At 45.2% G+C, this 14,913-nt stretch overlaps 1 protein-coding gene across 1 annotated transcript in view; it reads right to left on the reverse strand.

Moving 5' to 3' along the window:
* PRICKLE2 (prickle planar cell polarity protein 2) overlaps positions 1–14,913 on the reverse strand; it is a 116,268-nt gene that overhangs the window by 81,192 nt on the left and 20,163 nt on the right. The window contains exon 2 of the mRNA XM_047096902.1: positions 9,476–9,659. Coding sequence (XP_046952858.1) covers positions 9,476–9,619 — 144 coding nt within the window. The 5' untranslated portion in view covers positions 9,620–9,659. The remainder of the gene's footprint in view (positions 1–9,475; positions 9,660–14,913) is intronic.

Here is a 14,913-nt window from a genome sequence, read left to right on the forward strand (position 1 = left end):
GTTAGCCTTTGAAGTTTCCTGCTTCCTGCAGGGATGGGGAAACTGGAGGTGGAGAAAAGAGAAATCCCTTAGTCACCAGAGTCAACCTGAGATTAGAAGAAACTTCCCTCCCCTAAGAATCAAAGGGCCTTGTGTGATGCATGTGGCGTGTACTTCCAACATATGCCAAGTCGGCTTCCTTGGATCTGATAGCCTGGGTGGGTCACCGGAGAAGAAAGAGGGGTGGAGGAGGAAGAGCCCAAACAAGCAGTGGAGTTGCAGAGACAGCTGGTGTGAATCCTGGCTCTGCCCCTTACTACCTGTGGCAAGCGAGTGGAGTTTCTGATCCTCTCTGAGTGGCGAGGTATTCCCTGGAGCAGGGAGGAACTTTGTACAAGGATCGGTACAAGACCAATGTGATGGTCTATTCAGGTAACATCTGTTTCACAGAACGAGTAATCGGCATCAGGCATTATTTTAGGCACCGAGTACCTGGGGTGAAAGAGACAATGTATGATTTCCTCCAACAGGCTCACGTGTGAAAAGGGAGGGCACATGATAAAAGGGGTAGACATCAACCTATTGAGAGTATCTATACGGGGGCTCTCTGTTGCCTTACCCCCACTCGCAGGCAGGAACATCAAGGCAATGGGTGTGAGGGCTCCTTCGATGTCCCAGAGGCCACCAAGGCCGTGGGGTTTTCCAGGCTTCGCATCCCTGGATGCCTTGGCAAGAGCTGGACACTGCATGGGCTCCATTCATTTCCCCCCAAACCATCCACGACACCCTGCCCAAAATTTTTTAAAGTTTCTTAAAAGTTTATTTGAGAGAGAGAGCGCGCGTGCAAGAGAGCACAGGTGCATAAGAGCAGGAGGGGGGCAGAAAGAGAAGGAAAGAGAGAGAATCTCAAACAGGCTCCACACTGTCAGTGCAGAGCCAGATGTGGGGCTCAATCTCACCATTGAGATCATGACTTGAGCTGAAATCAAGAGTCAGACGCCGAATCAGTCAACTGGGGCACCCAGGTGCTCCCCTTTTTAAAAAATATATGTATTTTTCAGTTTATTTATTGAGAGAGCGAGCGAGCGAGCACATGCATGTGTACACGCACACAAGCATGGAGTGGGGGGCAGTGCGGCAGGGTGGGGAGAGGGAGAGAGGAAGAGAGAGAGAATCCCAAGCAGGTTCAGTGCTGTCAGCACTGAGCCTGACTCAGGGCTCGCTCTTAGGGATGGTGACGGTGACATCATGAGCCGAAATGAAGAGTCAGATCCTCAACCGACGGAGCCACCCAGGCGCCCCCCCCCGCCCCGCCCAATTCTTGATGCAAATACAAAGTTGGTACTGACTTCATTTCCCTTCTGAGCTTCACAAAATGGACACTATAACATCTTCAACAGGCCAGATCTTTGCATGGCTGGCTTCTTCAGGTCATTCCGCAGCAGTTCAAATACCGCCGGTCCGAGAGGCTGCCCCTGACCAATCAATCTAGATTAGCCGGTCTGCCCAACATGCCAGTCCACGTCCATTATCACAGAAGCTGCTGTATTGTCTTCATGGTATGGATTACATGAGACACAACGTGTAAAGCACCTAGCACAACAGCCGACACATGTAAACATGAGTCCGCTAAACGCTTACAGCACTGTTATTAAAATGATTGTTCTTTTTGCACGTATCTGGAACATCTATTTGCTTTCTAATTTAGGTCTCCAACACCCACCCCCTTACAACTACAATCTAGCAGAAACCTTAATTACTGTGTTTATAGTTTTATCCTCAGTGCCTTGGACAGTGCCTGAAGCATAGTAGGTACACACGAGTATCTGCTGAATAAGTGAATGGATGCATGAAAAACTCTCCAGCATAGTCTCTGATTCTCTCCTTACCCCCTCAGGGGGAACACAGTCCAGGGGAGCACCGCCAAGAAGCCCACCCATCAGAGATGGGTGCGAAAGAAGCTCTAAGCGGCAAATAAAGAGAGGCCAGAGCCAGAAGTGATGCCCCCCGCTGACTTGCTGATCCCCTGAGGGGCAGCACAAAAGGCCTATGAGCGGCCTATGGACTCACTCCTCCTAGGCCTAGTGACGGTGATGTTGCAGATTTCAGGCACCAAGGAAGGTGGGTGGGGGAGCTTATCTCTTCAGCAGACAGCTCTGAAACCGGCTTGGGGCACGGGAGAGCTCAGTCAGGTGGCCCCGTCTGAGCCCCTGTCCAAGTAGCTCTGACTCAGTGGAGCCAGAACTTCATTAGAAAGATGTTGCACCTTGGGGCGCCTGGGTGGCTCAGTCGGTTGAGCGTCCGACTGCGGCTCAGGTCCTGATCTCACAGGTTTGTGTGTTCAAGCCGCGCATCGGGCTCTGTGCTGACAGCTCGGAGCCTGCAGCCTGCTTTGGATTCCGTGTCTCCCTCTCTCTCTGTTCTTCCCCTGCTCTCACTCTGTCTCTCTCTCTCAAAAAGAAATAAAGATTTAAAAAAAAAAAGAGGGGCGCCTGGGTGGCGCAGTCGGTTAAGCGTCCGACTTCAGCCAGGTCACGATCTCACGGTCCGTGAGTTCGAGCCCCGCGTCGGGCTCTGGGCTGATAGCTCGGAGCCTGGAGCCTGTTTCCGATTCTGTGTCTCCCTCTCTCTCTGCCCCTCCCCCGTTCATGCTCTGTCTCTCTCTGTCCCAAAAATAAATAAACGTTGAAAAAAAAAAGAAAAAAAAAAAGAAAAAAGGGGCACCTGGGTGGCTCAGTCGGTTAAGCATCCAACTTTGGCTCAGGTCATGATCTCACAGCTCATGAGTTTGAGCCCCGCGTTGGGCTCTGTGCTGACAGCTCGGAGCCTGGAGCCCACTTTGGATTCTGTGTCTCCCTCTGTCTCAGCGGAGGGCGGAGGCCCCTCCCTGCCTCACGCTCTGCCTCAATGAAAAAATGTTGAAAGAAGGAAAGATGTTGCACCTTTACGACACTCACACAGCAGGCAACGTTGGGAACAGAAAGGCCTCTGTCTCGGCAGAATTCGAAATGATTTGACTGAAAGCTTTGGAGAAGGCTGAGGAGGAACGTGGGACTCCTGTTAACTGTCCTCCACCTTCACCCAACCTTCCTCTGTCCTGGACAAGCAATTGTTCCTTTCCCCCTCTTGCTGCCTGCTCAGTTCGGGGCAACAGTTATCGGTGACATGATAGCTTCACAGGAAGGGCAGTAAGGTGACAACCATTTCAGCGAGCACCTTCTGTGTGCACACGCTCCTTCATTCGGGGTCCTGGGGCCTATCCATCGAGGAATACCAACTCCCAGGGTGGGTTGTTGGAGACTGAATCGGTCTCTGCTGCTCGGTTGTGTGGCCGGGGGCACGTTGTTAAATCTGAGCCCTGCTTTGTTCACCTCTGACACAGAGACAGGAGTGACAAGGACCCGGTAAGGCTGATTCGAGAATGAAATAGGGTAATGCAAGCAAAGTTAAAAACGGTGGTGGGCACGTAACAAGCGCTGAGGATTTTCTCCACTGTCATCATCATCATCATGAGAAAACCAACACTCTTGGAAAGTGAGTACCTTTCTCGGTCAGAAAGGTACGGAGGAGGGGCCAGATGTGCCCGACTGCAGAGGTGAGGTTCTTCCCGCTGGACCATGCTGCTTCTTCCTCCTCGCCCTGTGGCTCCCAAAGGGCTCCCCACATTTGGACTGAGATGCAAATGATTCCCTGCCAGACCCTAGGTTCCTGCTACCATGCTCCAGGCCCGGGTCTTAGAGTCAGCAGCTTTCATGCACGTGTGGGCAAAAGCACACCAGTCTCCCGTCCCCCATAAGCTGAGAAAACCCTGAAGCCACCGAAACGGTTAGGGGAATCTGCTTAGAACACATACCTTTAAGAGAAACACAAGGAGCAGGAAAACCTGATACAGAATAATCCTTCATGTTAGAAAAAAAACAAAACATTTTGATGACTTCTGTCTTTTCCGTGTGATGCAATCCTGAACGTTTCTGCTTCTGCCGAGCATCTGGGTCATCTGCCTGTCTCTTAACAAGTATCTGCTGGCTGGCTGCCATGGGTCAGGCACTGTGCTAGGCGCTGGGGGATTCGTGAAGAACGAACCAGACAAGACCCCTGCCCTCTCGGATCTTAGAGCAGAGTGAAGGAGGCCAACACCAAGCAGATAATCACACAGGTATTTAATTACATTTGAAAACGTGCTAATAAGGGAAGTTGCAGGGACTGCTACCCAGCATGTAACTGGGGACACAATCTCACAGCGGGTGTAGGCGGTGGTCAGAGACGCGCCTTCAGGAAACGCATTTAATCTGATACCTGATGGATGAGCAACGGTCACTAAATGAAAAGCCAAAGACTTTTATGTACCTCCAAGAGAGATACTCCATACTTTCACGGGGCTCGAAACCAACTAGTTCACCCCCTCCTGTAGGCAGCACTGGATGATCTGGCTTGCCACATGGGGCAGAATTAGGAAAGCCAAACGCTGGACGCTGGCTCCTGGTATCTGCCGCCTTCCTGTGGTCACGTGATGCGCGAGTTGAGACTTCTGGACGCATGACCCAATCACTGCTCTTTAGGTGCAAAGACACAGTTTAAGGCCAAGGGAATACTACTAACGTTTGGAAGCCAAGGATTGGGGACGATCATATTTGAGAACTGTCTACCGTCTACAGATGCTGGAGTATCCAAAACATCGATAGAGAAGAATTCACTCAGGAGAAGCAACCTGAGGGCATCTTCAGGCTTGCATGGAGCACTGAGCAGAACGAACAGAAAAAACACATCCACACGTGCCCGGCGAAGACTGTGTACCCAGAGGACTTACCAGTTATAACCTTTCTGGAGGACAGTTTCCCACAACAAGTCAAAAGCCTTAAAAAGGCTTACGTGTGACCACTCCACCTCTCAGAATTGTTCTTCAGGAGAGGAAAAGGCAAATGCACAGGGTCGACGGCTGCCCCCACCTTATTTAATGCAGCGGAGAGCTGCCAACAAGGCACCCTTCAAAAAGAAACCGTCAGCTCAGGGTGCTCAACAGTGGCACTCTTGACACTCCGACTTGCTTTGTCTTTGTAGAAACATCTGGCGATTTTCCGGATGCTCAGCATCCCAAGCTGCTACCCATTTTAATGCTAGTGGAATTATTTTGACCGTTAAGTACCCCCTTCTAAACATCCATTTCCAAATGCTCCCCCTAGTGGTGGGTGCTACCACTAGGTTTCCGCGCTGGAAACTCCCAGGGAGGACCAAACAACTCTTCCAAAGGATAACCTGGATCTAAATGTACGGATCCCGAAAAATGTTCACAGGAGATGAAGTGAAACAAAGTCAGGGTAAATGGACGGCATCATCACATTTTTTTTGTCCGAAACAAAAGAGAAAGTACTCCTTTTACAAAGATACTTGCTGCACGCCTATTATAAAGGTTGCAAAACAATACTCCTTACTGGTGGAATTACGGGTGATTTTGATCCACTTCCTTAGGTATCTCATATTTTCTTTTCTTTCTTTTTTTTTTTTTTTTCAACGAGCCAGTTTTCCCTATATCAAAGGAGAACTCAATTTCTGTTTTGGAGAATAAAAGGTGGCCCCTGTGCCGCTCCCTGGTCCTCACCCCACTCCAATCCTTGTTTTGACTCACTGAGGATAGCAGGGTCTGTTTGTTTGGAAATCACGGCCTCTGCTCAAGCAGCAAGGGTTCCCCCCTTTTTCGCTCTGCCAAATACCTGACCCTGTTAGGAGGGAGCAGCTATGCCACTGGAACTAGAACATGGTAGGCACTCAAGGAACTGCTGATCTGGGTCAGCCTTTTATGCCTCGACTGAGCCAAAATTTTGCCAACTGACCCTTTGGGTTTTAACGTCACTTTCATCCAGTGTTTCTCAACCCCACTTGAGTGAACCCCCGGGGTCACTGGGCACTGTCTGGAGGCAGCTTTGGTCATCCCAAGGTGTTGGGGAGTGGGTGGCTTGTGCTACTGGGATCTAGTGGGGAGAGGCCAAGGAAGCTGCGAGTAATCCTACACTGAAAGGGGCAGTCCCAACAGCTAAAAATTACCCAGCCCCAAATTCCAATAGGGCTCCGGTAGAGAACCCCTGCTCACCATCTGCAGTTCTTACGGCGTCCTAAATATTTTTCCAAATTCCTCCTGAAGTATCACCCACTATAAATTTATCACTCCGACAGCTCTAGGAGACGGGGCACAGGCTAGCGAGCGTAAAGACAAACTAGAAACGAGCACAGATGGTCAATCAGGGCAGGTTAGGTCGCGGAGGGCTCTCCGGATGACAGGACACACCTTGTTTGAAGCGAACGGCGGGAGAGGGGTGTGAGCGGCCCCAGTGACTAAAAATCCTTAAAAGTCACAACATGAACGCCCTTCCTTTCTGGCATCATCAGTCATACGTACCATTTCTCACGCTACTTTAAGAAGGTTGGGTTTTGAAGCTAGGAGATTTTTTTTAAGATTTAAAGAAATGTGTTATTTATTTTTGAGAGACAGAGTGAGAGAGCGGGGAGGGGGGAGGGGTAGAGAGAATCTCAAGCAGGTTCCACACTCGGCGCAGAGTCCGATGTGGGGCTTGACCCCACAATCCTGGGATCGCGACCTGAGCTGAAATCAAGAGTTGGACACTCAAGCTGACTGATCCACCCAGGCGCTCCTCAGCGAGGAGGTTTTTATGAAATTAAATGCCCATATTCAAAAACACCTCTCTAAATGGGAGGTGACTTCCATGTGCATTATATATAATTGAAGGCATTTCTCAGAAGCAATAGAATAATAAAGAGTATCACCTGAAGGTATACTACCAACCCCGTGATCAGGGAGTAAAATGAAAGGTTCTCACAGAAATGAAAGCACATTACTCTTAACCCTAACTAGTCTTTAGTATTTTGCCTGCAGCACAGAGCATTTAATGTTCACTGTAATTTCTCTTGGTAACAAAAGGAGTTTTATCAAATCAGAGACGACTAACATGATATTAAACATCAGCATTTTCAGTGAAAGGCATTCAGGGTCCCAAATTGTTTTAATCTTACAATGTTCTTAGAACATTAGAGTTTTTTTAAAAAAACCTTTAAATGTATAAAAAGTTCCATAATAGATATTAAAGTATTTCATAATTTTATCTTCATTTTTATTTTTTTTTTTTGGGGGGGGGAGGCAAATGGAGAAGGAGAGAGAATCCCAAGCGGGCTCCATGCTGTCAGCATAGAGCCTGACACGGGGCTTGATCCTACAACCATGAGATCACGATGTGAGCCGAACTCAAGAGTCATATGCTTAACCAACTGAGCCCCCCACACGCCTGAACGATATCATAATTTTAAAATTTGATTCCATTTCTTTCGTCCAACATGATCCCTTCAAACACCTTTAAATATAGACTCGTATTCTATTAGGCAAATATACAGTCCATCAAAGAGTCTGAAGAGATAATCTCTCACTCTCTGGAGAACAAATGCCCTTTCTAACTCTCTGTGTCACATAGGTTTGACTAAGTTCAGGGAATAGAGGAGACCATCCAAGGAACAGGAGAGTTATATAAGAGATGGGAATATCCTGTCACTGGACATAATTCAACCCATTTGTTGAAGAGCATTAATTGTTTTCTTGCAAAACAAATCAAAGAAAGTGGTTCTTTGTTTCCCTGTAACGTTCCTTTTGGATGAGACAAGCGGCCTCCAAAAATACTGTAAGCGCTCACTTCAGAATTGGCGAATTGAACCAAGACTCCAGTTTCCACAACTGCCTGTTTTCTTGGTCCTACAGAAAATTTTCTCCACATCTGAAAATCACAGAATGATGTTTCATGGTCTTAGAGAAGAGTCTACCTAAGCAGGGAACCCAAAATAGCTTAACTTCAGAATTTCAGGGCCCAATTTCGCAGAAAGCAATGTGAACAAAAGAGAGATGGGTCTCTTAGAAGTTGCTGGAAATGAGGTTAGCAAGAAAATGAAACAAGCTCGCAGATGTATCTAGGTGTGAAAATTCACTGCTCAAACACTGGCAGCAGGGCGATGATGTCAAAGATTCTCAGTCACCCACCACCTCATTTGACTTTTCAGACAAACTCAATCAAATACTCTCATTTTTCTGAAGCCTACTCTTTAATAACACAATCTTCACTGAAGCAGAAGAAAATAAAGATAGAACCTTAGCCTGTAAGCTGAGAGACAATGGTTTTATTTCTTCCTGCTAATATCTCAGCACAGAACTCCCTTAAAATCTCATGGAGATCATTTTCTGTGAATGTTGCTGTTCTAAAACATTTTCTTCCTATTAAGAATTCGGACAGAGATCACAAAAACGAAGTGCCTGTAGGGCTTGGGAAGGTAACATCAAAGGCTGAAATGGACTGGGCGATCCAGAGAGATCCAACTGTCTAAAAAGAAGGGCCAGCATCCAGCTCAGTGGCCGGCACCAATCCTTGCAGGGATGAGATGCCACATCCTCAATTCTTTAAGATACAACTATGAACTTTTACATTAAAACTCCTCATTTTTAAGGATTAGTCACTAATGCAAAATTTTAAAGACAACTTTGCTCGCTGAGCCAATCCTGCCAGTGTGCTTGACTTCGGGTGCCAATTTGTGACCTCATATATTAGAAGACAATGAGAAATGGCTCATCAAAGAGATGTTATCCGTGTCTAACTCGGGGGTCACTTGGGAATTCTTGGGTCTTTCTTAATCATAAAGAACTTTTTCCAGAAGCGTTATCGCGCAGAGATTTCCTGACTTCACATTTTAGGGGTATGTTAAGCTTGAAAACATTCTGTCAGACATAGAGAAGATCACTAGAGGAAGAATTTTCTGTGTCAGAGGGAAAAAGAGGGGTGCACCGCTCAGAGCTCATCAAAGTATCCAGCTAAAAAGAGGGGACTTCTAAGCCAACGTGAGTCTGTGGAAGAGAAAACGCCAACTATAGAAATACAAAGCAGAGGCTGTACATCCCTGAGAAAAACACAGTGAAACAGAGAGAAACAGAGTTCATCTAATCAAGCCAATAATATTTACAGCCTGTAGGAAGTGCCAAATATTTCAGGAAATGCCAATGTCTTTCTTTGCAGAGCAAGGCCAAACTTAGTATTTAAACACAGCATATATCACTGGGAAGAATAAGGCAAATCCCTATTTCCTCCCTCTTCTTTAACAAAAAATCTTAGAGATTCATGGCCGATGTAGAAATCCCTGCCACCCTTCAAAAATCAAGTTTCTTTCTCTCATGTTTTAAAGCCACTGTTCCTGAGAAGTTTCTAGTCAGTCTTCTGTTGACAGTTAATAATGGCAATCCAGAATGAATTAACAGTGGCCCACGCAGGACTCAGTTCCCACCGGGGCCCCCGAAGCCGTTCAACCCATGGAGCCCCAACCACTTCTCTGAATCAGCAAAGTTAACTCTTCCCTCTGAACTGGAACGAGGAAGGACGGGCGGCCCAAACCACAACTGCCCCCGCCCTACCCCCCCTACCGCCCCCCCCCCCCCCCACCGCCCAATCAAGAGTGGTACCTGTTCAGGCTTCAGCCCTGGTGGGATCCAGGCGTACTCCTCCAAGGCGCAGCCTGAGTCGTCGTCTGAGGTCGAGTTCCTCTGGAAGTCAAACATGAGTTTGCTGACAGTCTTCTCCATCTCTAGGGGCATCACTGTCACCATGTGCTCCTCCTGAGGGCACTTGCAGTGCAAGCAGATCTTCCTGTAAGCAGCAAAGGCGGTAGGTGAGAAGGAAGGCAAAAGAAACCATTTTCAACTGGCTGCTAGTCACCAGCCCTTGGATCCCAAACCATAAACACATTCCTTGGCAACTGGCTCTTGGCAAGAGCCTCTAAAGCAGCGCTGCACAGCACGCCTGTCTTTGGAAAAGGTGTGGCGGTACACATGTGGAAACGTCACGGAAGGTCAGAGGCCGCCAGGTAAGCAGGATGACAATGTTCAAACTTGGACTTCAACCTTTCTTCTAAATCAGTATCCCAAAAGCCATGCCAAAGTATCTTTTACTAGACAGAGCACTGGACATGGACGGCGGCAAATGTGCTTGCCTGTAGTAGTAATTAAGTAGACATAATACATATGCTGACCAGAAATATTACCTGTGGATGTAACAAATATTGACAACACACCATTTTTATAAAAGCTTCCTAGAAGCTTGGAAAATGGAAGTGGCTATAGAAAGAACTGCAGGTGAGATTTTTCTTGAAGAAAAAGAGCGAAAATACGTTTTTCCCACGAAATAAATCTGGCCCCAAGATCTCAGGGGAAAGACATTGTCACCTGTACTAAATATCCCCATGGGTTTGAAATTCTCATCAGAAACCCAAATCTCTATGTTTTTTTTTTTAATATGCAGTATAAGAGGATCATGCATGTGCATTATGTGAAAAGGTAGCAGCTGAAGATAAAACTCTGGCCCCAAAGTTGAAGATTTCTCTTTTAAGGTTACCCTCTGTTCTTTTCAATGCTTACAAAAATGATGAAGCAGTAAAAAGGTTGATATCGGCAACACAAAAGCATTTCTAGCTTCCAATGATAAAAAAAGAGGGAAAAAAATGGGAGGAATAAAATTTTAAGAAAATAAGTCGTTCTATGTGGTACTCAGATCTTTATGATTAGTTTTGGTAACATCATATCCAGGCAATGAGAGAGCCCAGAATCCTAATCCCCACATGCGCCTAATTTTTTTGACAATAGCTTCCTTCAGATCTAATTCCCCTAACATGAAGTTCACCATTTTAAAGTGTACAAATCACTGGCTTTTAGTATATTCATAGCTTTGTGAAACCATCACCACGATTTAATGTTAGATCATTTTCATTATCCCCAAAGAAACCCAGGGCACATGAGTAGTGACTTTCCACATTCCCTTCCCTCCTGTCCCTGACAACCACTAATCTATTTTCTATCTCCAGGGCTTTGCCTATCCTGGAGATCCCACACAAATGGAATCATGCAATACGTAGTCTTTTGAAACTGGCTTCTTTCACACAGCATGAGATGTTCAAGGTGAATCCACGTTGTAGCATGTACCAGTCTTTCCTTCCCTTTTATTGTATTATAATATTCCATAGTGTGGATATGTTACGCTCTGTTTATTCATTCATCAGTTGGACATTTTGGCTGTTTCCACTTTTTTACTTTCGTGAATAACACTGCTCTAAATGTTTATATACAAGTATTTTTGTGTGAACATATGTTTTCAATTCTCTTGGGTATATATCCAGCAGAATTACTAGGTGATATGGTAACTTTACGTGTAACATTTTGAGGAACCGTCAAACTGTTCTTTAAAAATATCAGTGCCATCGTCCATTCCCACCAAGAACGAATGAGCGCTTTATTTTCTCCACATCCTTGCCACACACGCTATTATCTTTCTGTTGGTGCCATCCCAGTGGGTGTGGAGTGGCATCTTATTGTGGTTTTGGTTTGTATTTTCTTAATAGCTAATGATATTGAGCATCTTTTTATGCGCTTATTATAAATTTACTTTGGAGAACGTTCAAACTTTTAGCCCATTTTAAAAACTGTTATTTTCTGTTTATTGCTGAATTATAAGCATTCTTTAGATATATTTCTGAATACAAGTCCTTTATCAGAAATAGGATTTGGAGAAATATTCTCACACTCTGTGGGTGGCCCTCACTTTCGTGACGATGCCCACTGATGCACACATTTCTTATTACGAGGAACTCCCATTTATTTCTTTTTCTGCTGTTGCTTGTGCTTTTGGTATCATACCTAAGAAACCACTGTGTGACTCAAAGTCATAAGGATTTACTCCTATATTTTCATCGAGGAGTTTTATGGCTTTGGCTCTTGTATTTGGGTCTATGGGCCATTAACTCATGCATGGCGTGAGGTAGGAGTCCAACTTCATAGTTGTGTGGCTATTCAACTGTCCCAGCACCATTTGTTAAAAAGTCCATTCTTTCTCCATTGGATTGTCTGGTCAAAAAGCTACTGATCATAAATATAAGGGTTTATTTCTGGACTTTCAATTCTATTCCACTGACCTATGTACTTTATGTCAGCATTACTCTGTCTCGATTGCTGTAGTTCTGCAGTAGGTTTTGAAATTGTGAATATAATCCGCCAACTTTGTCCTTCTTTCAAAAAACTGTGTTGGCTCTCCTGGGTCCCTGACATTTGCATCATGAAATATGAATTTTAGGATTATCCCGCCATTTTGCGCAAAAAAAAATCCAGCTGGGATTTCAATAGAGATTGCAATGAGTCTAGAGATCAACTTGGAGAATACTGCTATCTTGACAATATGAGATCTAACCCATGAACAAAATATGTCTTTCTACTTATTCCAGCCTATTTTAATTTTTTCAATGCTATTTTTTGCTTTTTAGTTACAAGTCCTGCACATTTTTTGTAAAGCTTATCCTTAAGTATTTTATTCTGTTTGGTGCTATTGTAAATGGAACGGTTTGCTTACTTTCATTTTCAGATTGTTAGTAGATAGAAACACCAATGGTACTTGTCAATTCATCTTGCACCATACAATCTTGTTGAACTCATTTTTTTTAACATTTTTTAACGTTTATTTACTTTTTTTTTTAATTTTTTTTCAACGTTTTTTATTTATTTTTGGGACAGAGAGAGACAGAGCATGAACGGGGGAGGGGCAGAGAGAGAGGGAGACACAGAATTGGAAACAGGCTCCAGGCTCCGAGCCATCAGCCCAGAGCCCGACGCGGGGCTCGAACTCACGGACCGCGAGATCGTGACCTGGCTGAAGTCGGACGCTCAACCGACTGCGCCACCCAGACGCCCCAACGTTTATTTACTTTTGAGACAGAGAGAGACAGAGCTTGAACGGGGGAGGGTCAGAGAGAGAGGGAGACACAGAATCTGAAACAGGCTCCGGGCTCTGAGCTGTCAGCACAGAGCCCGATGCGGGGCTCAAACTCACAGACCGCAAGATCACGACCTGAGCCGAAGTCGGACGCTTAACCGACTGAGCCACCCAGGCACCCCTCATTTTTTTGTAGTTTGAAGAGCATGGTGTGTGTGTATGTGTGTGTATTTTCTTAGGCTTTCCTACATATGAGATCATGTCATCTGCAAAGAGAGATAGTTTTATTCTTTCTTTTCTAATCTGATACCTTTAAAAAAAATTTTTTTTTTCAACATTTATTTTTGGGACAGAGAGAGACAGAGCATGAATGGGGGAGGGGCAGAGAGAGAGGGAGACACAGAATCGGAAACAGGCTCCAGGCTCTGAGCCATCAGCCCAGAGCCTGATGCGGGGCTCGAACTCCCGGACCGGGAGATCGTGACCTGGCTGAAGTCGGACGCTTAACCGACTGTGCCACCCAGGCGCCCCTAATCTGATACCTTTTATATCTTTGTCTTGCCTTACTGCTGTGGCTAGAACCTCCAGTACAATGGTCCACAGAAGTGGCAAGGGCAGACATCTTTGTCTTGATCTAAAGGAAAAGCATCCCATCTTTCACCATCAAGTAGTATTGAGCTGTGGGTTTTTTGCAGATGCTGCTTCTCAAGTTGAAGAAGACTCGTTCTACACCAGTTTTTGGGGTGCTTTTTAATCACAAAAGGGGGTTGCTTTTTGTGAACTGCTTTTTTCCATCTATTAAGATGATCGGTTGGTTTTTGTCCTTACTCTATTAACGTCTTTTGCCTGAATTTTGACACCAAAATGTACTCAAGAAACAAAATCAGTTTAGTTCAGCCAAGTCAGGCTTGTCATATTCTCCCACCTCCTGCTCTTCATCCGACTGAAAATATACACAGACAGAATGTACACTTGGATCTGGTTTGCATCTCGAAACTCAAAGAGGTTCCTTCCAAACCCTGGCTGCTACTTTTAAAAATAGTCAGAGCCCATTTTAAGTAACTCTTTAATTAACCGGCTACTGTAAAGAAGTCAAGGGTGTCAGGAAGTGGTCAGGGATTTTTTCCCTCCAAATATTTTTATACCAGTTAATGACTTAAAGAAAAAAAAAATCAGTGGGCTTAAGCAAATTTAGGAAGCTCTTTGGTGACTAACAGTTTATACTAGAAGGCCATACTTTAAAAACAAGATGTAGAGGAATTTCTACCAAATTCAGTCTCCAGAATATTAATCAGAGCAAGTCACGTTTCCAGCGGTGCAAGGTAGAGCACAATATTTAATGTCTGATGGACATAACCCAATGAACGCAAGCCCCAGGAAAAGAAAAAAGACAAGAAGAAAACAAAACACGGAATTACAGAACCAGATCGAGAATGAATCTCACGGAGTAGAACGATCAACAGAACAGAGTGAGGGCAGAGGGCTAAAGGTCTATTTAGTCAACAACTATCCAAGCCCCTATCATGCGCGATGCTAAGCGCTATGGGAATAGGTGAAACAGCATGAAGGTGATCAGAATTAGGGAAGGTGCATACATGTGCAGAATGCACAGCATTTGCCTAACTTATACCTTACACCCAGAAATCCAGATTAACACGCCATTCCTCCAACAAAGAAATTACCATCCCCACTTTCTAGAGAAGAAAACAAAGGCCCAGAGAGATCAAGCAATATGTTCAAAGTAAACTCTAAATGGTGAGCAGAACTGAGACTCAGAGTAGGATCTATGTGACCCTTGAACCCAAACAATTAACTATAGAAACCATGGCTGATCCCAACCACAAGTACCTTTGTGCCCTCAAATAACAAACACATTCAGAAAAATCAAAATCAAAGAGGAAGGAAAACAAAAATGGTAAACAGAAACCATGAGGATCTCATGTATTTTCCCTCCTAGCTGCCTCCCTTCTACTTCTCATTTATAATTAACAGGCACTCCTGTGGCAAGGCATTTTTATTTGCAAAGAATTTTCCATCTTTGAGGGATGCCATGACAGCCTTTGGAAAGACTAATTGAATAACCCCTGTTTACAAATAGGGAATCCAAGGCTCAGATGCTCAGACAGGAGCGGAGGGTCAGAGATAGGCC

Source organism: Lynx rufus, unplaced genomic scaffold, assembly GCF_022079265.1.
Source record: "Lynx rufus isolate CCGP_SWC_20201006 ecotype Redwood Valley unplaced genomic scaffold, mLynRuf1.p SCAF_4, whole genome shotgun sequence".
Taxonomy (NCBI): Eukaryota; Metazoa; Chordata; class Mammalia; order Carnivora; family Felidae; genus Lynx; species Lynx rufus.